This window comes from Rhipicephalus sanguineus, chromosome 3 (genome assembly GCF_013339695.2).
Source record: "Rhipicephalus sanguineus isolate Rsan-2018 chromosome 3, BIME_Rsan_1.4, whole genome shotgun sequence".
NCBI classification, from domain to species: Eukaryota; Metazoa; Arthropoda; class Arachnida; order Ixodida; family Ixodidae; genus Rhipicephalus; species Rhipicephalus sanguineus.
In genome coordinates this window covers 199,166,434-199,188,799 of record NC_051178.1, presented here as the reverse complement: position 1 = coordinate 199,188,799, position 22,366 = coordinate 199,166,434, and the positions used below count along the sequence as shown (strand labels likewise).

Here is a 22,366-nt window from a genome sequence, read left to right as displayed (position 1 = left end):
GGATCCAAAACCAGATATGTGTCAGTCGAACAGTGGAGGAAAAATGTAGTTGTTCACAGTCGCTGTGTTGGATAACAGCCTGCAAACTTGTTAAAGATTAACGCAATTCCTGCATCCATCATAGACACACACACGCAAAGAAAGCTGTTGATGTGTGCCACCGCACTTTTAGTGGTTATGGACACTTTTGCTATTACAACAATAAGCTTCTCAAAAATAACTTTTGTTCCTCTGCTGCAAAATTATTGTGCTTCTGTCTAGGCATCTGTGGCTCTTGTAGTCATTAGGGCTCAAGAAATTTTTGTGGTTTATTATTTCTGAATGATTAGGAGCAAGAGTCTACAGTGCTTTCTGCTTGTACTTTGCTCCCGCTTACTGTATTGATCATTTTGGACACTGGTAGTGCAGTTTCAAATAAAGTCTTAGATCTCACTTCATGTAGAGGAGTTTGCTATATATTAATAATGAAGCTTTCTCTTGTGCTGTTTTCCTGTGCAAACAAAACATTGCAGTGACTGTTTCTGCACTCCCTTTTGTACAGATGGAAATGCTCGATTCGATTTTTTTTGGTACCACATTCTCACTAGTGTCCTCTCTGCACAGAGCAAAGCAGAAGGGACGACCTGGAGGCATTGGGGCATATGTTCATGTACTTCCTGAGAGGCAGCCTTCCATGGCAAGGGCTCAAGGCGGACACCCTCAAAGAACGCTACCAGAAGATTGGCGACACAAAACGAGCCACTCCCATTGAGGTGCTTTGTGACGGTTACCCTGGTAAGTCCTCTGCCTTTCCATGGGTTTTTAAGGCGAAAGCTTTATGTGGCTCATTGTTCGAAAAATCCGGCAACAGCATGAACACGGGTGGTACCAAAAGCCTCATGGTGTTCAAATGCTGCCATATAATTAGCAGTACAAATTAAAGTGAATTCAAAGAAGACCAAAATACATTAAAATGAATCAAGAGTGAATCAACGTACATTAAAGGAAATCGAGTGAATCAAGCAGCTTAAGTGTGAATCAAGAGTGAATCAAGCAGCTTAAGTGTGAATCAAGAATGACTCGAGTAAAGTGTGAATAAACATACATTAAAGTGAAGTAAGAGTGATAAGAGCTAAAGGGACCCAGCGACGTTTTAATAAACATTCAGCAGGTTGGTTGTGCAATGTTATTATGCACACCATTCAAGGTCTCTGAAGGTTTTACGAAGATTTTTGAAGTCATCACTGCTTCTTGAGCATCTTACCCTGTGGTAGACATACACTTCCATGCATAGACTTAACAGCTTCTCTTACTGTACTTTGTTACTGGGTGGGTCTCAGCTGATTCACCAGTGTGGGGCCTTAATCTTGGTGTGGGTTTGGATCTGACTGGTCGTTGTATATGTTTTTTGAAATCTGGCAACATGAAATGTTACCAACTCCAGTATTAATGCCATTTGCATTCTCTTTCTTGTGCTCATCACTGAAACACCATTCATGCAGTCTGCATGATATTGTCAGATTAATGTTTTAAGCAGTATATAACCCTTGAAGCTTTTCAAAAGCTGTTATAATATTGTACTAGTGCTACACATTCGTGTTTGGTGCACTTTGACATATGGCAGTGCCTGTAGGCGTTATGATATAACACATTAGCACTTTGATGTTAAAATAAAACTTGTCTTACATTAGCCGTGCTAAGGTCATGCATGTGCACTTACATCATATCTTTACATGGACTCTCCATTACATTGCTGTGGTGGCATCACACCACTGTAAAACAATGCTACATTTTGCACCAAGACTTAACGCCATATGTAGTTACATTTTTCCTTCCATTCTTTCACTGTAACTCGTTGTCTTTTGTCATCTTTGGCCTGTAACAGTTCTGTGCACTTCGATGACATTTACTCTGTGCTGCCTCATTAACCTTATAAATCTTTTTTTCCTGCGTTTTCTTTCTTCAGAAATGGCCACATACTTGAGGTACGTCAGGCGGCTAGACTTTTTTGAAACTCCCGACTATGACTACCTGAGGAAAATGTTTCACGACCTGTTCGAGCGCAAGGGCTATGTTGATGACGGAGAGTTCGACTGGACGGGGAAACAGATGGTGAGCCAATTTTGGTCATCATCATATCGTGCTGACTGAATTCTGTGTTTCAGCATTGTGTACCCTTTAACTCTTGGCAAAAGGCTGCAGCATGCCCTGCGACTGTCACTGTTAACTTTCTTCTCTCTCTTTGTTTTTTGTATTAATAAGCTCCTTCTAATGTCCATTTTAGAAACAATTAGGACAGAAAGATTGTAGAAACATTTTTCAAATATAAGACGACCCAATAGTGAAAGGTATTTTATTTTGTCATTATTTAATTCTCTTTTAGTGCCACTGCACGTTTTCACATTGCCCTGCCTTATTTTGTTTACTAGGGACTTGGGCATTGAATTATATGCATTGCTTCATACATAAGAACATATTGTTAGGCTTTTTGTTAATGTGACGGATACAAAAGAAGGATATCATGACCAGATTGAACGCTCTGGAGTCATATCATGTTGTAATTTCAGGGAACAATCATCTAATCTTTTAAGTAACCAACTTTTATTTATATTCATGCTAATGAAAAGTTAGAGTAAGGTGGACTGATTAAAAGCACCACGGGAAATAATTTTGTGGGCGTGCTAATGACCTCAGCAAAGTGTGACATGAAAAATAAATGAAATATTTTTTGAAAATTATGGCAATATACAAATTTGCATATTCAGGCAGAGCACTTTTATAAATACGATGCAGTGACACTGACTTTGCTCACATATTTATTGCACCTCCTCTCTCTCTGAAAACCAATGTGAACTAGGGGTGCTCAATAATTACGTGGGGCAAAATTTGCAGGAGGACAGTTTGGAGCACGGTGATTACAAAACAGTGGCAGAACAGAATTATAACCAAAGATCAGGTTGAACAACGCCTACATTTGTATTAGATGCACACATTATTTACACACTGTGTTAGTTGCTTGATGAATAGCCTACTTCATATATGGGGAACGTGAAGATCTGTTTCAAAATACTTTTGGAAACCATTTATTTGGCTATCTCCAACGCTTAATCTATACTACATGAAAGCTATTTAGCTGGAAATGCGCTCTGCCTGATAACTTAGGACGGAGGGCAAGAAAGATGCTAAAAAATGTGCAAAAGCATTTGCGTTTGCAGAGCCGTCTCGCCGTTCCTGCCGCCATCTTGGTGTCATTCGAAAGCTCAAAGTTGTGCCTTTTTGCTCCTCCTTCTTTGCGTACAACGGACACATTGGAAAGTGGCAAAATTTTGAAAATAGCTAATATAATAATAAAGACCGGTCTGACAAAAATGCAAGTGTGTAAGTGCAGGCAGTGTTTCCACTACGAGAGTTTTTGTGGGGTACTCACTGTTGATCTATGCGTGTGTACTTCATAATGCTTTGGTTTGAGTTGTGGAGAAGAAGAAAAAATATCATTGTTTCACTCTTGAGCTTCAAAATGAGTTATGTTCTCATATTTACATGTATTCACAGCATGACTTGTAATTAATTACATGGGGTCATAAGTGTGGTTGGTGGTAAACAAAGTTTTGAAACCATTGTCTTTACGGCTGGCCGTGGTTATGGGATAATACACGCAGATATACAAGTGAGGGTGTGATGCACATTTGAAAATTTCAGTGAGTCGCAGTACTGTGATTACCACCAAATTCTTGCAGTCCCTGTGTTATCTAAATGTCCAAGTATTACGGATGTATGCTTTTAGTCGAAGCATGATAGAGACATCTGTTGCAAAGGGGGTGGGAAAAAAAAGTTATCAGGACCTTGTTTCACAATCATTTGCAAGAGCACCCTGCTTGATAAGTGAAGTGTAAGTAGCTTGGCATACGCTGGGTTGCTCGATTTTTTCAAGTTCTTCAAACGCCCGACCTGTTGTGCCACCAAGGTAGGTCGCCCGAGTGAAATGAACTTCCCTGTTTGCTTATCAGTGCTGCGTGATTTTTGCGAGCTGACTACCACCATTGCATGGCTGTCTTTTCCCTCTCTTCTGTCCTCTTATGCCGCGGTACATGACTCAGCCGGAAAACTTTATGCAGCTGAGGGCGCTGAGGAATGCGCTACCCTCCGACGAGGAGAACTCCAGCCAGGTTTGTCACTCGGGGCTTCTGCTGGATTAGTGCGACAAGCTTGAGCTTCTTGAAGGTCATTCGTGCTGTATAGCTTGCTGTCACTCTAGTGGCCTTTGTCCAGCACCATAGCATTGCAATTGTGTAAGCGTTCATTGGGAACCACCACGCAAGCTCATAATTATTAGGCTCATAGGGTGAAAGGGTTCATTCTGCTGGTTGCATCAATGTAACCTCATGTCGGGCAAACATCACTGGGAGCACAGTCGCCATGTTTATGCTAAATGGTTAGATGGCAGGTTTGTGTAATTTAAAGGGGTACTGACATGAAAATTTTCTTCTTTTTTTTTTTTTTTTCATCAAATGGAAGACCAAATCCTCAAGAGGCTAGAAAACATACTGGAAAGTGTGAGTGCACCCGGAGAAAAATTGGCCGCAATCCCACATCACTAACGTGAATCTCCAGTGAAGCTGTATCAAACACAACACATGCTGATGGGAGATATGTTTTAGTATTACTTTAGAGTAATGGTAGTGATAATCACTTTGAGATCGCTGTGGTAGACCGTGATTGGTTCCGTGACCATTTTCAGCAAGACTAATATGTTCCTTTCGTCAAGCATTGCATTCACACCGTTCTTCTGGTGTCTTTAATTTCCGTGGTCTACCCATGGCATGGAACTGAATGAGTTGCTAGACGGGTCTCCCTTTTATTTATGGAAGTGGGAAACACTCACAAGGAGAAGGACGGGCCGTTTGACGTCATTCGAAGTCCTCGTGTGAAGTGCAAGGCAGCTGCAACCTAATCTTTACCGGAACGCGTGGGAGGGTGTTCACATTGTTCACAGGCGCCTTATCATCCATCATGCGGTTTTGGTGCTTGTTATGTGGTTTTCTCTATTGAAACGAATACTGATCTCTGTGTTGTATGCGTGATTGCAAAGAAAAATATGCCGTTTGCCTTCACTTATTAAAGGGTTCCTAAACCACCCAGATGTTGAAATTTAGTTGTGGCGTTGCAGTAGTGCATGAGCCAGCTCATCTGACCGCCTCTCCGAATGCCCTTCCTCAGCGTCCGAGGTGAAAACATAAGGAGTGCGAGCGTCTGTTGTGGGTTTAGGGGCCTGGCGTTTTGTGTTTAGAGGTATGCAACTTTGCTCTAAAATTGATTACATGTTCTTAAATGCTGGTTTCGGTTTCTACTGCCCTGATGTCACAACGCAGTATGAGCTTCTCACACGCTTGCGCAAGATGTTGTGACGTTTCCACGACCGCTCGGCTTGTGGCTGCGTTGGTGATGCACAAGTGGCCATTTTAAATGTTTTTGGATACTTGTGGTACCTGACGTCATCGCAACTAGCCACACTTGCACACGAGGTCACCATAATTGACACTGTAGCCTGACATCACGCTAGTGTCAGTGTCAGTGGGTGCACCGTGTGAAAATTGACTTTAATATTGAAATAAAATAAACTTATCAGCATTTACTGAGCTTCACACTTGCTCAGAGCCGCCTCTGTATACAGGAGATTTGTATGGCGTAGTAAACTCAGCTTCGAAAATTGATGTCAGTACCCCTTTAAATGCCAATTTCAGTGCCTTTCAAACTTTAAGTTACGTTTTTCTGCTGTCATTTGCAAATGTTCCAAGCATAGTCATGAGATTATTTTTTTCTAATGCAGGATAGTATGTTAAACATGAGTCCTGAAGTATGTGAACATTCATTATAGGTGTACGTTACAGAATCTCATGGTTCGTTAATAAGACAGGGCTTGGAGGAAAAAGTGTGCTTACATCAATATCGTGCTGTTATTATTGATAATAATAATACTACACGACCTTTTACTTGGTACAAAATGCCTGCTGCTTTACTTCTCGTTGAATTAACTAGGTAAAATGCGGTATGCAGGCTCGTTAATTACAGCCCCCACGCCCCCCCCCCCCCTTTTTTTTTCATGTGGAGGTAACTGCTTGTGTCCAAATAATTGTGTACACAGAGGGCTTGTTCACATATTTTTTTTGTGGTATTTTGCTTTATTGCAGTAACAGGTACCTAACAGGGGTGTGCAAATAGTCGCTTTTGAGACCCAAATATAAGTTGAATAATGAGAGAAGGTAATCAGATATAGAGTATTTTTCTTGCCTATTACATGATGAACAACCCATTGCTCTACTAATAGGCAATGCTTACATTTCTGTACCACAGCAGTACACAGCATTATTACTAAGTGGGTCTCAATTTCAGAAATTATTTGTCTGTGCAATGAGTCTTCATTCATGTTGAGTACTTGCGTCTTTAGAATATTCCAGTTTGTGACCGTAAAAGCCTCAACTTTGGTTTTACTCGGATATCTACGACAGAGCTTTCTGCCCACATGACTTCAGAACTCCACCAGGAAGAGATGTAGATGGGTTCACATGCTCTACAAATAGCACTTCTGTGTTTTCTTTTTTTGTTTTGTTTTTTACAAGTATATAACTATCCCTTTAACATTTTGTTGGCTCAGCTTTATTCAACTCGGACTACCTATAAAGTACTCACAGTAGCAGTTGTTGCTCTACTGATTTGGTGCTTACATATCCCTAGAATCTAATGGAAACCATGTTGTTGCTGAACAAAAAGGCATAGAAAAGTGGCATTGCTCAAGAAGTACGTTTTCTAAAATGGAAGTGTCATTTTGTCCTGCTTTTCGTTGTTGTTTCCGAAGCTCTTGTCGCCTATCCTGCAGTCTTCGTTACTGAGCACAGTAAGGACATTTCATCTTTCCTGCACACTTCAATCGCTGAGCATAGTCAGTCTTTAGTCTTGTACGCTTCGCTTCTGATCTGCTTCATGATGGAGGTTTAGGTTCACTGCTTGCCGCAAAAGCTCATCGGCGAAAGGGAATGTTGTATTGTTTAATGGCAGTGTCGGAACAGAGAAAGCCAGTCAGACGCAAAGTATTCTTTTTTTCCCCACTTTCAAATACCTTTATTATTGAGGTAGCAACATGGCAGTGTCTGCTTGTCATATTTCTTGAATAGAAGCCTTGACCCTCTTAAATTTAGACAACGATATTGGCAAGCACCAGAGCACTGTGAATAATTTACTATAATACTTGTGTCTACAAACTGCCATATTTATTTGAACCCAGCGCACAACCTTCCTCCCTTCCTTTTTTTTTTTTTAATAAAACTGGTCCAAAATTGCTTGCACGTTACAATCAAGTACAAAGCTGCAAACACGTTCACGGCATTGGCAACATCCTACTTTCAAAGGGCCAGATGGAGTGCCATCGCCACCATTGCCATTTTTTGCAGGTTTGTGGGGGACAGCATTTTAGGCTAGGATTTGGAGAGGATCACATGACACATTAGGTCACATTATCTCGCCTCCACGGAGTCCAGCTGGCTGAGCCAAGGCACTAGTTGCGTTACACATATCATAAAACACTTCGCCTTGTTGTTTGCTTATGAATGTACGCACACGCGCATGCCGTCTCCATGCCAGACCATGGATGCAAAAGGTGCACAGGGCATAATGCGAATCACCAAAGATATGAAAACGCCAGGAGAATAAATTTTCCAATTTTATGATAACAAATTGTGCTTGTCTCTCTTTCTTTTTTTTTTCTCCTAGTCTTCAACATAGGGGCTTGCAGTAGTTTTAAAAATCTGGTAGTGTTGCATTAAGGTGAATTTTTTTATTTTGAACTTGGGAAAAGTCGGTGCGCATAACATCTGAACAAATACAGTAGTTCGTTTCAGTGCCCAGGAAGTGAATGTGTCATCATGTCATAACACACTGGATCATACCATTCTTGTTATTTCTGTGCCTGCCACAGGCGGGCATAGCCAGACAAGCACGCAGCACTCTTAATTTTTTAATGCCGTATTCGGTTGGTCGCTCCGGTCCTCTGGCTCGGAGTCAGCAGATGCGAAGGCAGCCCGCAATTGGAGTGCGAGAGGCAGAGTACCAACCAAATGCTTCGGGGATCTCGGAGCAGCGCGCCTGTAGCACCACCGTGCAGCCAGCGCGTGAAGCCGCCGACTAAATATTCATGCGTTACATCGACAAATGGCGTCAACCATCCGAGCTGGCGTATTTGTGCGAGCTGCTATCTTCAGGGCATTCGTCTGCGAGCTGCTGCACCAACAGCATTTACGTTTCTTATGCATTCAGTAGCCACCTCCATTTCAACATGGTGCAGTTGTGGCTTGGTAGATGTGAACTAGCCACACACACACTCAAAAATGCCACAAACACAATCCAAACAAGTGCAGGAAGTATTACGCGTACGACGCTCTCCATTTCCGAAATGCACGATCGCGCTGTCACCTGTAGGTAAACGCAGGGTCTGGTGTCACGTGACCCGCCCTCCCGGCCAGGCACGCCAAGTTCTCACTTTGAAGTCGAAGCGGTCGGGAGCGCTCTGAGTCTGGGGCTGATGCTCCGAAAGAACCAACCAAAGGTAGTTCGAGCGCTCAAATTCTACCAACCGAACGCGCCACCACATTTCAAGAGCGCTGCAAAGCACTCAAAATCGTCAATCCAAATACGCCAGAAGTGACACCATCATACCTAGCCTTGTAGCTGCACGTCACCAAATATTTCTGGCCGTCATGACATGATTATAAATTGATTCCAGCCAGTCCTGAAATTTCTAGAAAAACTAGCGTTAATGGTATCATTTGCACTGCAGTCGGCTATTGGGCTTTCTAAGTGCGTTCACTTTATGCGTAAGGAGTATGTGCTAGAGTTTCTGAACTATGTGAGCACTCTTTCAAAAATTAGTAGCAGTCATGCAGGTGCTCTTCTCACTGACCTACAAAAAACTCATGACATTCATCTGGTACGGTTTATGTGTTTGGTGTTATAGAATAAACGTCGTTTCGTTAAGTTCTGCGCCAAACAACCATCAGTTATTTGGCCACTCTTTGTAATGCTATTGAAAACACTATTTTAATCCAATGGTGTAGTGAAGCTTGTAATAAATGTTTTCTTCTTTTTTTGTATAAGTGGTTCATGACAGCATTTGAGGATCTCTGGTTGTGCAGACCATTAATTCAATTGTCCAAGTAGGAGAGATGCATGCTAGATTTTCTTTGACTTGAACGAACATTTGCCTTATTTCCTTTGTACTGTTCTAATGCTCTTATCAGGTTTCTTTTGTGTAGTTGATGCAGTCCTTACTGCTTTCTTCAGCTGGAACATAAGTACATATGGGCTGTATAGTAGTCTTTCTTTTGCAGAGCCGTGAACGTCGGCTGACTCAAAAGAAGCAAAACTTTATCGAAGTGCGCCTAGCATACTCAATAGCTGACTCAAAAGAAGCAAAACTTTATCGAAGTGCGCCTAGCATACTCAATACAGTGGTCAGTGGGTCTGAACGAAAAGTTGTGTGGCAGGCCTAACCAGCACAAAATTGAATGCGTCTGAGTAATTGCTTGTTAATGAGTTGAATTCCACTTATGGGATTTATGCAGTATGGTAATATTAGCCTTTCCAAGTGCTCAGCATTCTAAAGAGCAGCTCTGTGCCAAGATATCTATATCAGTGTGAGTTTACTGAGTGGGCTTCTACAAAAGGCGCGCCAACTTATGTGCACCAAGTTCTGCTCTGTATTCTGCACTTGTATTCTTCGGTGGTATTTGCAGAATCTGTGCTTGCTTGTAGGGAACTCCATGCCAGCTTTGCAAGACAGCATGTCTGCTGAGGCTGATGTAGAGACTATACACAGTAGTAGGCAATTTACTCTGGCTTTAGGGCTACTCGTGAAGTTGCCCAAGTCAAGCAACTGGCTGATGTGTGTCTGCACAGCAGTATTCTTTACAGTCTCTGGCCTGGTGCTTTTTAGTATAGTATGTGTATGTGTTCTTGCGGGGAACTTCATAAAGACGTTCCCCCCACCCTTTCCTTCTCTGCCCCTTCTCTCTCTCCCTCCCTTGCTGCCGTTTCAGTCAACCCCCGTGGGGTCCCTTCAGACCGGACAGGAGGTCATCGTTTCTCCAAACAGGGAAAGGCACATTACTACAAATGCCCGGGTAAGGCAGCCAAGAATGCGAGACCCTTTCGCCCCTCTTGCTTTATCCTCCTCTGTCTCTTCTCCGCCTGTCCCTCTTCCTGTTCAACCTTTCCTTGGCTCTGCATGGCATTGTTTCGGACGGTGGCACAAGTGGACACAACCATCACAACAGCTGGTCACTTCCGTGTAGTTCTGATCGACCTTGCATGTTGGAGGAGCAACATTTGGCGTAGTTACTAATTAAATTACTTTATTTTGGCTTTTCAATTACTTACACTGTTTTCTTCATACTTTGTGATACTCTTGCATGTTGTTTCATCAGCATCTCTGGGTGGGTTTCTTTGCCTACATTCATCTCCTCTCAGCGTAAAGTACTTCATGAGAAGAGTGCGAGCCAATGTTTCTGAAATATGTCTTTTGGCACATGCAGTTTCTGACATTTTCGCCCAATTTCACGGTTCATGATTTCCTTCTGGAAGCTTTGCAGCAAGTTAAAAAGTGAAGTTATCGATAAAATAAAAACATAAGGTGTTTTTATGAAGAAAAATATTTTTGTATGTCTTCAGGGAGTAGAAGTGCCATATAGACAATGTTATTAGGCAAATAACATGATGTGTCATGCACCAATGTTGACTTATTAAAGCTCGATTCAACTAGTCTGGAATTGTGGACATGATATTCACCTGCAGAAATTTTAACCTGGGTTATGCATGAGTGATACGATTGCTTTCTTTCAGTCCCCACTAATGTGCTGAGAGCGACAAATGCAGTATATACAAAACATGTGCCTTGCTCCAGCTTTCCACCATCTCTTTAGGTTAGACCAGGCAAAAGAATTATATGTAAATCTGATGGCATGTATATTTGTCTTAATAGTAATGTTCCTGGCACAGGGTAAAACAGTGGCTTAACAAATGTGGAAATAGGTATATGCGTATTGTTCAGGGAGCCTTTGTTTTGACCTTTTGCAGCAAGCACCTGTTTCCTGCATTTTCTTTATTATATAATACTCTCAAGCATTGGTTGTTTCATGTGGAGGATCCCAGAGCCCCACTACAACAGTCATCATGATCATATTGTTTTAGCGCATAAAGCACCATAATTTAGTAATTTTTTTACATTCTTGTCTAGGGGTCGTACTTAATTTTCCTAAACTTTTTAAATAGATGTGCATCAGCTTTAAAAAACAGACATGCTTCTCACTTGCAATAGGTAACAACCATAGCCTTCCTTTAGCTTAGACTCACCCGCTATCACATACACAATTGCTGGTGCGTAAGTGTAGAATTTCGGCAGTGAAGTGCAGCTAACTCTACAGGTTTACAACACTGGTTTCGGACATTTGATGTGATGAAGGTTGCTTGCCCTATGAAAAAAAAAAAAAAAAAAAAACTGGTTTTCGCATGAGACATAATGTTACTTGTGATAGTGCCAATGTGCCAGGAAGCTTATGATAAAAGTAACGAAAGGTTACCTCACAAGTATAAGTTTAAAAGGCAGAAGCCTGGGTGCTCAGTGCAACTGTGGTTGAGACATAGATTGCATAGCCTACAAAAGGCAACATACAATGTTGAACAGAAGCATTTGGGCGGAAAGCGCAACATGATAATAGGCAGGGCAGCACTGGTACGCAAATTTTGCAACAATTGTGATGCTTTGCGTTCGTGATCTTCTGACTGGCTATCAACTGGAAAAGCAGTGGGGAGACTGAGGGGGCACCCAAAACACTTAACGAGAATGATGGCCCATACACAGGAATATATGGTATTAGCCTTTTATGCCCATTTAGGCATTGCAGCATCTGGTATACCACAGGAGTCGCCCCAGCAGCCAATGCCCGTGCTAGGTGTAGTCGCTCACACTTTAATTTCAAAAGTTTCAGCGGCATCTATACTGCTTTGTAGATACTTACTCTAATTCTTTGTGTTTTTGTATTGTGTGTGCATGTCTCTCCCTGGTCCCTCACTTAGCAGATACATTTAACATTGGACATACTGCACAAGTCTTTCAGTGTTGATAATGCCGCCTTGGATGCTGGCCTCTGTGAACCTGCAGTCAAACCCCCAGAAGAATGCGTGGTTGGACCAAAGCAACCCACGGCAGGCGGGCAATACGCTGCTCGCCGAGAAGCTGGTACATCAGGGAGGCGGGGCTGGTGGTGTGCCCCAGGGCTCGGTTCAGGTCGTCTCCTCTACCAACGGTGACCTGGCGAACGATGACCCCACCACAGGGCACTCCAACACACCCATCGCATTACCTGTCGAAGTGGAAGTCGTCTCAGATACCAAGTGAGTTCTTGTATTCCGCCACAGTGTCACCATCATCATTGTGCATCTCGTGTGGCTTATGTGACAAGCCACGCAGAGTACTGACTTTCGCTCTCACTTGAGATGTTTGCCGCATCAGCCACCATCATGGCTTTCTTTACAAGCCAAGTTCCAGATCACATTTGAAGATACTTGCACTTCTGCACTTTGGAGCACGTGTTACAATAAGTCACAGGAGTGATTGGCATTCTGCTCACTAGCTTAGCCAAAATGAGCCCCTGCCTAGAGCGACTGGATACAGCCCCTGATTGTGATCATGCACAGGTTTAATGGATGGCTACACCGTCCTTGAATAAAGTGGTCACTGCACCTTAGTAGCACTCTGCAAGTGAAGTTTCCCGAGTGGATTTTATGTTCTGGCTACCAGGTGCTCTTGGCATAAGATACAATCATGTTAAAGTCCGTTGCTCGGGGAACTGCCATAGGCAGAGGAGTATTGAACCAAACTCCGGTTTGTTCAATTTGAGAGGCAGCACTGTGTTCTACTCTTCCAAGTCATGAAAGAGCTTTAAGTCGATGCCATTTCATGAAAAGGGGGGAAAAATGTTTTCTGAATTTGTGTAATAAAGACCATTTCATTATCTCAATATTGTTTTCCATTACTGTATACTTTGTTGATTGATGACCACCATGAGGCATCATCCAAGTAGCGAGGGCATTGAATGTGTATATGCAGTTGGCGGTTGAATTTTGGCTTCGTAGAAATTGAATCAGCATTTTTTTATAGACCCAAGAAACCATTACAACCACGGTCGGCAGTCAAGGGCAGTGGTCGCATTTGCAGCGTCAACTTGTCACTTGGAAGGAACAGGTGGTGTGGATTGAGCTAGGGGTATGCAGATGATCCTTGAAACATGATTTTCTCCAACTAACCACTCAGCACAAAACAAGCAGTGAGGTTTGTGGAATGGTCAATGAAATATTTGCCTTGAGTGCCCCTTTAAAGAATGACAACTTCTGGTGTGTGTGAGTGCGTGTGTTCCCATGTATTGTAGAAAGATTAAATACTTTCTGGTCAGGTTGTCAGCCACCTACAAGTTGCCTACCACATATTGTCTGGCCAATTGACCAATATCAGTTGTGAAGCTGATAATTCCTCTGCCTGGACTCCCCTCAGGTGCTGCTGCTTCTTCAAGAAGAAGAAAAAGATAGGGCGCCAGAAGTGACTGGCCCTGGCGGCTTCGGCCACACCGGACCAGGAGGCCACACTGCTCTGGACATCCCCTTCAGATTCCAAGGAGAGTGTGCCCTGTGCTGCCCCGCCGCATGCCACGGTGGCTGCTGGTGCGCCACACGTCTCGTCCTCAGCCTTCTGATGGCACCACACTATTTATACCAGACACTCCTCACCATGCCTCTCACCACCCGGACTGCTGAGGAAGAGAAGTGGCATCGCCCATCTCTCTTTCGTTGCTCGGTCGGTTCGGAGAGGAGCACATTGCCGCTGTGTCAGACATGCTGTGCACTCTTACTCGCATGGTGGACAGACAGGAGGCAGGGCTTTCTTTCTTTTTTTTTTCTTTTTTTTTCTTCTTCTATGGAGGTGTTTGCAGTGGCCCAACTGTTGCTAGGGCTGTTGTGCAATGGCAGTGTTGAAAGGCGGTGGGCCTTGCCCGAGCCCCCCCTCCCCACATTGTTTCATTACCAGGTGACCTGTCTTGCCAGTTACTACACACCCATGGACAAGTGCTGTCATAAGTTGCCAGTTGTCTTGTGAATGCATAACACTTTACCTACGTTGGTGTGTTGCAGCAGTCGGCCCTTTTCTTTTTCCCCCCTCTGCTGCCGTTGCAGCTGAAGAGAGCTGGCAAACAAATATTTATGGCAGTTTGGAGGTTCTCGGATGTAACGGTAAGGGTACATAAGATTCACCTTAGAGAGGCCTCGAATCTTTTAATGCTGCCCGGGAGGACGATATTTTTCTGTCTTGCCTTCCCTTTGCCCCAGCTGGCACAAGAGAGTTCTTTTGTTAAATAGGTGTTTTTATTACTTTTTCTTTTTTTCCTGCTTTTTTAAAAAACACTTGGTTCCAACAGAAACTATGGCTCGCTGGCGAGTTAGGTTTTTATTTCAATGCCGCTGCGCCTTTGCAGGCCTCTCGCCACTGTTGATGTCTGATGCCATCGGGCACACGCTGACTGATGTGTGCACTGAAGATACGTGCGAGTACATATAGTCACGGTAACTTGAGGAGCAGAACAGAGGGGGAGAAAAGAGAAATTTTTTTCCATTGAGCGAGAAAAACTGAGCAGCGTTTCCTCTCACCCAGCCATGTCACATTCTTTGGTAGCTGGCACGTGACATCACTGCAGTCTTCACGTGTCAAGCAAAAAGTGCATGCCTGGTGCATATCCAAGCGAGGAGTGAGCAGTCAAGTCACCAAGTGACGGTGACACAAAAGCGAGCGGTGGTTGTTGAGCACATACACAGGGCAGGATTTAGAAAGAAAGGCAAGACAAGTTGCACATGTCTGAAGGAGCTTGCTGGTCGTGCTCACAGAGGATGAAGTTAGGGAGTGGAGAGGGTCAATGTTTGAAGGTCTTCTGGCCTGCCCCCCACAAAAAGAAAAAAAAGAAAAAAAAATTGTGTGTGTGGTTTACCACAAACAGTGTACAAATTGTAAAGAATAGTTTCTTTCTTTCCTCTTGCTGTCACATCTTTCTTTGTACCGGTCTTTCCTAGTTTATTTTTGTGCTCTGTCGTCTTATTATTTTTTGTAATAATCAGGTTAAAGGCTGTTACGACATTTAGGAGTGTTGGAAGCCAAGAACAGCAAGGTCGTAGGCGTGAGAGTAATATGCTGATTTATTAGGGCCATTGGCGGTGACCATGGCCCCCCTCTCGTCTTTCTATTCCGCTCCCGCCCCAAATTCTATCCCATGTATGTGATCGCTGTAACAGAGTGCGCCTCTTTCCTCCTTGTGTATAATACATTTATCTCTGCTGCCTTGTACATAAAGAAACATAATAGGTGAAACAAGAGATGCCACTGCTTTTGTTTTTTCTTTTCCCCTCCCCCCCCCCCTTTTTTTTTTCATTCTTCAATCTTCACTTTTATCTGGGCATGTTACAAGCACAGTTGTTGATGTCTGCTCTTACAGCACTCTTAGCGAAAAAAAAAAAAAAAGAGACGGTGGGAGTTGTCTGTGCACGGACCATTTGTTGCCTTTGCAGCCTTGGCAGTGACGCAAAGGGAAGGACGTTGTTGAAATGTAGCTGAAATCTGGTGGTTTCTGGAGCTTTTTTTTTTTTTTTTTTCTGTTCTTTCTCAGCATGTCATTTCTGCCGTGGTACTTAGTCATTTTGTTGAGGCACTGCTTACTCTCGCCCGATTATCACGCGTATGTTGTCCTTGCAGTACACCCCCATCTTCCAGTCTTGTTTTCTCACTCTCTCTCTCCACATTAGCTTTCTTTTTACACTGGAATGAATGGTTTTTGATCTCATGCACACTGCTCTCCCATATGTATATTACTTGTTGCCTCTGTGAATGTGTTAAATGCGTGTGTGTGTTCTTTAGATCGTTTTGCTCCGAGTTCACCCACATCAATCGGCGCACAATACGATAGGTAGCAAGCAATGTGACAAACCAGTCTCTCTTGCGCTGCTGACAAATTGTGGTGTGCTTTAATGCTTTTAAATCTTTCCGAACCCCTTTTGTTGTCTGTTCCTCCCCTTATCACCTTTTCCTTTTTTTTTCATGTCTGGTCTTGGTTGCATGGTATTTCTATAAATAGTCGTAGCTTGGAACAATGCAATACCGGTGGATTTGTTTATTTTGTGTCCCAATTGTTTCATTGTGTTGCATGTGTGATCCCACAGTGCTCTTCATTGTGTCGCTCAGGTGGCTGTGCAAGCTAAGCTGCCCAGGGTTGCAAATGCGTATGGAGTTGCTCTTTCTGCTGCTGTTTTTTTTAGGGGGGCACGAAATGGGCCCTACCATGACACTATTTCCTTTCCCTTTGGACATTATTATTAAATGAGTCTGATCGACGACTATTATATAGGTGGATGTGATACTTCGAGCTCAGACAGCCACAATAGCATGTTGCCCCCTCTAGAGAAAAGACGCCATACAGGGCATTTGGCAAGTTCTGGCGAAAGGTGGCTGGATAAGAATGTCAGCGCTTGTAGAAAAAGAAAAAAAAAAACACATCAGCCAGCTTTGGTTGGCAGCTGTCTATAACATTATTTCTTTAGATAGCACAGACTCTGTTGCTTCAGCGTGCTTATGCCTTGATTTTAATGGTATCTGAAAGCTGTAGGAGTTTGGAAAGCTATCCAGCCAGCCGTTTTGTTTAGAACACACTTGCTGAATGTTCTCAATAAGACTAAGGATTGCACAATAAAAAGTGCCTGGCTTTGGTAGAACTTTTTGTGTTGACCATAAGCATACTACTCCCTCCTATTCTACAAAAGGGGGTGCTAAAAAAAAAAAAAAGTGTTCAGTGGATGAAACGTACACACACAACACACTTTCTATCCTCTGAAGTAGATAAGTGTGTGGTGGTTTCAAAGCATTTTCCTCCGAGGAGCATTGCCTCGGGTAATGTTGCTGCCGTCTTTTTCCCTCGCTCGCTGTAGTGCTCGTTATAGTCTGTGTGGCAAGCCAAAGATGTAATGGAAGGGAAAGTTTGCTTGGGCATGAGAAGTTCATGGGAGATGGAAGCCAGATCAAAAGAAAAAAAAAAGTTTCATTCCGGACCCCTTCTCGATGGTGTGCGTCAATTATGCTACACAGATAGCCTTGTGCTGAAGCTGAACTTTGTATACACACACAAACGCAAGCTGTTGTGATAATCAGTGTGTGGCAGAAAGCTGGATTTTTTTTTTTTTCTTGTGCTGAAACGAGATACTTTATTTAGTTTAAATTTTAAGTAAAAATCATTCCCTTCTCCTCCCATCCTTCTCTTATGATGATAGTTTAGCGAATTTCAGTCACTCCAGGCCGTTTCTGCTTTTTGTGTGAGTGGTGAGAGAATAAACTGAAAGCATGCAGAATGTTGCAGATGCCTTAAGTGTTCTCTTTATTCACAATGGATTGCAAAGCATATATATATATACAGCACTTGTGGTAAAATGACTCGCAGGATGTCAATAGGTAAGTAAAAACAAAACTGCAGCAGCCAGCAACTTAGGAAGACGAGCTGCCACACGCACCGCTGTCGGATGCGTCGGAACTAGATGCAGTCTCTGATGTCTGCGGTTGATTCTCCTCTTCGGGTGTGCTTGCCTTTACGAGGAACCCAGAAATTTCTTTCTGCCAGGGTGGGGTTGGTCGGGGGCAGTAGGAGTTGCCACCTCCGTATTTATCTGAAATTTGACAAAATGGCCATTTGTGATTGCATCCCTAGCCAAAGCATGTACAGTCCAACCTCATTGTAACGAAGCAGCATTGGGACCATAAATTGAATATCTGGTATTCATTATAACAGTACACATAAAGGTCAAGTGTAACAAACCTGCACTGACAATATTAATGAGAACAGACAATAATGCCAAGGAAAGTATAGAGGACGTTATTTGCAGTAATTAGGTTATAAATGTGAAGAAAAAGTGGACGAAAAGATAACTTGCCACCAGCAGGAATCTAACCTGCAACCTTCGAATAATGTGTCCGATGCCCTACCACTCAGCTACTGCGGTGGTCATCCTTCCGTCCACTTTATGGGATACCGTATGTGTATTTAAACCTGGGAGTGTTAGCACCGATCGCAGCCATGGCGGCGAGTGTGGAACACTTTTGCTGCCTGTTGGTGTCACGTAGCACGTGATCTTTTGACGAGCTGGCAGTTGACCAATAATCCCTCGCATACTACCTGAAGGCATCTAGTCTGCAGAATGAGGCCCTCTCTATGAATGAAGGAAGGAAGTCATCTTCAAACCTGCAGTTAGGCTCGTGAAAAATGTTGGGATACAAAAAATGCCTTATTGCAGTCTTCCAATAGGGTAAACCTCACTTTTCTCCTTGTGGCATTTCTAAATTTGGCTCATACAGTGGCACTACCAGTCACCAGTTTTATTTGCTCTAGATGACTAAAATATCTGCAACTTTTTAAAATAATGTAAAAGAAGTTGGAAATTCAGTTTTTTTTTATCTATTGTGCTAGTTAAGTGATTTTTAGCAAGTAGCGAACCAAATATATTTCTTTGTTACACATGATATTGTGGAATTTCTCACATTCTCCATTTCATTATAAAAAGAATGTCTCTGAGATAAAGCATGACCAACCAACATTCTTATTTAGCCCACTAGAGCCAATAATTTGCTGTATCAGTGTTCATTGTAACGACTTTCAACTAGTGTGAGCCAGACACTGCTGGATTGCTGAGGTTCGTGCTTGGAAGATTTAGCATAAAGTACTTGCAAAACGCATCCCAACTGATAAGTATTGGCTGAACAGAATGTTCTTGAAAGGCCACTGTGCAAGCTGATCACCGAACCATTACTGTTTCATGCAGACTAACCTAGTGACCTTTTTCAGGAAAGAAACGGCAATTAATGCGCAAGTTATTGAACTAGTGGTCATGATAGCAACATTTGACTATGCAGCAATGTTTGAACCCCATAAATTTTTTTCTCGAACTTCAGAGTATATTATCCGGAAAAAATACGACGGCCTGCACAGTGTAAGCACATTGTCATTGATGTTTGACGTCTCATTTCACTGGCACCACTGAAGTCAAGTTGCACAATTTCAGAACTTCTCATGCACTGCCATGAAACGGTCCAGAGCATCGCAGTCGAATTGAACATACCTGCTGTAACTATTTGAAAGGGCAGCATTCCCGCATTCTAAACAGCTGCGGTTGCGTGAAGGAGCTATGAGTGCAGAACCTCTGCTAGAAGTAGGATGAGGTTCTTATATTAACTGTAGATTTCTTGCCAACAGGTACTGAACCCGCACTACTGCAACCCCACAGAAAAGCACACCATTTCGGCATTCTTCATTGCCACGACATGGCTTGCAACGTGGATCTGTGGTTGCAAAACCTTTGGAGGATGGGGCTCCTCATAGTGAAATTTATGGGGCAGCGCTAGAACAAATACAAGGACGAGAAAAGGCAGGACACGCGCTGTACTCTCAACTAAAATTTTTATTGAAAAATATGCCACTCATATATCCATAAGTGGCGTATTTTCCAATAAAAATTTTAGTTGCGAGTAGAGCGCATGTCCTGTCTTTTCTCGTCCTTGTATTCGTTCTAGCGCTGCCCCATACACTTCACTATGAACCCTAACCAACTTGTCCACCTTTCTGTTATTCTGCAATGGGACTCTTGTATAACGATTTCTTATTGAGTAGATCCATACTTGCAGATTTAACGTGTTCACTGGTGCAGTTTCCAATAGATTATTTTTGTTGTTGGCTTTCATTGGACCTGCGTAGCTTTCTACACAAGGGAGGTCCGCATTTACTACATGGCGATATCATAACCCTGCATAACGATAATCTAATAATGAAGCAAACAAAGCTGTCATGACATATGGTAGTCACTGTGGCCTGTCACAAGTGATATAGGAGAGGTTGACCTGCTTGTGTGATTGAAGTGAACATTTACTGAACACAAGTCCATATAGGAACAAACTCTGAAAACACTTGCGTGAAGTTGCTGTTCACCCAAAGATCCCCTATCCCAATCCATTTCCCGCCTAATCCCTAGCTCTCCCCTTCCTCGAATAAAGGTCACATTCATTGTTACATCATTAGGCTTTAGATTTGTTGTCCTAGTATAACTAGCTTTACAGTAAAGCTGTTCACCTTTAGTTGGCGGGATTTTTGTGACATCGTGACATAGGTCGGCAAAAAATGTGGAGCTCACTCAGACTCGCTCTTGAAATATATTTTGCCCTTGGAGCTCACTCGGACTCAGACTCACCAAAATTTTATTCAGCTGGACTCGCTTGGACTCACTCACTAAAATTTTTTCTCAAGCTCGCGAAAATATTTTTCACTCAGACTCACGGCTCTGAGTCTGAGTGACTCGAGTGAGTTGACTCATGAGTCTATTAGAGTATAAATGGATAATTTAACATGGTGTCCACAATGCTCTTTTAACACCCATATCTTGCATATTTGGTGCTCTACTTGGTGCCTTTTGACCTCGAACCTTCAAATACGAGTTATCAGTGGTTGCAATCCAGTAAGGACATTTTTATTGAAAGTGGTGAATCAACTTCCTGAATAAGTTTGCGGGGGGAGGTCAACCGGCACATCTCCCCCCTTCTACGTAACTCACACCTCTGATTATAAGTATTGAGCTGGCGTATGAACCCTAGTGCTTTGAAGTATGTGTGAGTCGGCAGGAGTATGAATGTGAGCTGACATAAGGCTGATAGTAATGCTGAAGTTGTGTAGATAGAACCACAGGTCGGCAAAAAAGTGTGAACCTCACTCAGAATCGCTCAAGAAATATATTTTGCGCTTGGGGCTCACTCGGACTCAGACTCGCGAAAATTTTCCTCTACCGGACTCGCTCAGGCTCGGACTCGCTAAAATTTTTCTCAACCGGACTCGCTTAGACTCGCAGCTCAATCAGAGTCTGGTTGCGTCAACTCATGAATGAGTTTGCCGACCTTATGCATCATGGTCATGCTTACAAAAGAAAGGTGGGCCGATCCCGGTTGTAGCGCAATACCGAGCGACTTTAAGAAAGCTGCAAGCACTTCTGCCCTTGCAGTGGTCATAATAAAAAATAGGGGTGTACACACTTCAAAATCCACCACACCCCAGGTTTGATTACGGCATGTCGGAGAAAGTGGCAAAAAGTTTCACTTCCTTCAGTGAGAGCAATGCCATCTCAGATTTTGGCGAGATTACATGGGAAAGTGGCGCCCTTCTGTCGTACCACATTGTTATTGTAGGCATGACGAAAAAGAGGTGGTGCCACTGGACGTCGGTACCGAGTATGTGCGCGTTGTTCACGTCTCGACAGTGTCTGAAGATTTCTCTGGCTCAGACTAGACGGCATTGTCGCAGATCACCGCACATGATCAAATTACGTCCTCCAAAGGGAGGATCGTAACCTTAAAATAAATTTCCATCTTCACCGTACATCGTTTCATTTTCACAGGGTAGAATAAAGCCTTTTTCTTCTCTTTTTTGTCTCGTGGAATTGCAGATATTAAACTTTAGTACGTGGTATTGCTCTCTTTCGTGTCGTACGTCGTCTTGCCATGCTACGTAGAAAATGGTGAGTGTGATCCATCAGAAAGCTGCATGAAAACTACCTATTGGTCATTTGCGGAAGTGACCACCATTTTAACCAGCAGCCGGCAATAAAGACACTGCCTAATGATTATTACTTTCCGTCTGATCGGCTACTCTTGAGAACCGAACGGAAAGCAAACAAGACATCTCATCTGTGACAAACGAGTGATAGTGTGCAGACACTTGCTTCAGCGCTCGTGCGACAACTAACGGTCGCTGAAAAAAGCGCACGGTCGGGTCACATACCTCCTTTTGGCTTTCGAGAACTTGGCGAGCTTGAACTGGAGGCACCTCCGGGACTGCTCATGCTTTTCCTGAATGCCTTCGCACCAACGGCTGTCAAGAATATATAACACGCAAGTGTCAGAAGATCGCCTCACTTTCTGTACAGTGTGACCAACTTGTTGCGACTTACCTCGGCTGGCACCATCCGCCTTCGTTCGCACCATGACTACCGCGTTGCGTTGATTTTTTTCAAAAAATGCTCAGTAGGCACAACGCCTTTCTCGAGACGCCGAAACGCAACTCTATCACGACCACGATAGCTCGCACAGCGCTGCAGGGACGAAAGTGGCGCGAAATTTTGCGCGCGCTTTTACATACACTGCGGTCCAGTTTCTCTGTGCGTTTTTCTCTGTGCGTGAGAAGGTAAAAACAAAAATTGTCAATAACAGTGTATAATAATTAATTTACGATTA

General features: G+C 43.2%; 2 protein-coding genes across 2 annotated transcripts in view; one reads left to right on the top strand and one right to left on the bottom strand.

The window, feature by feature from the left end:
* LOC119388055 (casein kinase I) overlaps positions 1-17,461 on the top strand; it is a 27,382-nt gene extending 9,921 nt beyond the window's left edge. Inside the window, exons 5-9 of the mRNA XM_037655668.2 lie at positions 604-774; positions 1,946-2,091; positions 10,065-10,148; positions 12,185-12,417; positions 13,574-17,461. Coding sequence (XP_037511596.1) covers positions 604-774; positions 1,946-2,091; positions 10,065-10,148; positions 12,185-12,417; positions 13,574-13,622 — 683 coding nt within the window. The 3' untranslated portion in view covers positions 13,623-17,461. The remainder of the gene's footprint in view (positions 1-603; positions 775-1,945; positions 2,092-10,064; positions 10,149-12,184; positions 12,418-13,573) is intronic.
* LOC119388059 (PCNA-associated factor) lies at positions 17,322-22,228 on the bottom strand. The gene is made up of 3 exons (XM_037655672.2): positions 22,084-22,228; positions 21,915-22,004; positions 17,322-17,769 (listed from the first exon to the last, which is right to left on the bottom strand). The coding sequence occupies exons 1-3, from the start codon at positions 22,115-22,117 to the stop codon at positions 17,591-17,593; spliced, it is 303 nt and encodes a 100-aa protein (XP_037511600.1). The 5' UTR covers positions 22,118-22,228; the 3' UTR covers positions 17,322-17,590.
* Between the last annotated feature and the right edge of the window lie 138 nt (positions 22,229-22,366).

Coding starts and splice junctions, on each gene's coding strand:
- LOC119388059 (XM_037655672.2), bottom strand. CDS start 22,117: ATGGTGCGAACGAAGGCGGATGGTGCCAGCCGAG. Junction 22,005..22,083: donor GGCGGATGGTGCCAGCCGAG/GTAAGTCGCAAC, acceptor TATTCTTGACAG/CCGTTGGTGCGAAGGCATTC. Junction 17,770..21,914: donor TTCTCGAAAGCCAAAAGGAG/GTATGTGACCCG, acceptor GTCAAATTTCAG/ATAAATACGGAGGTGGCAAC.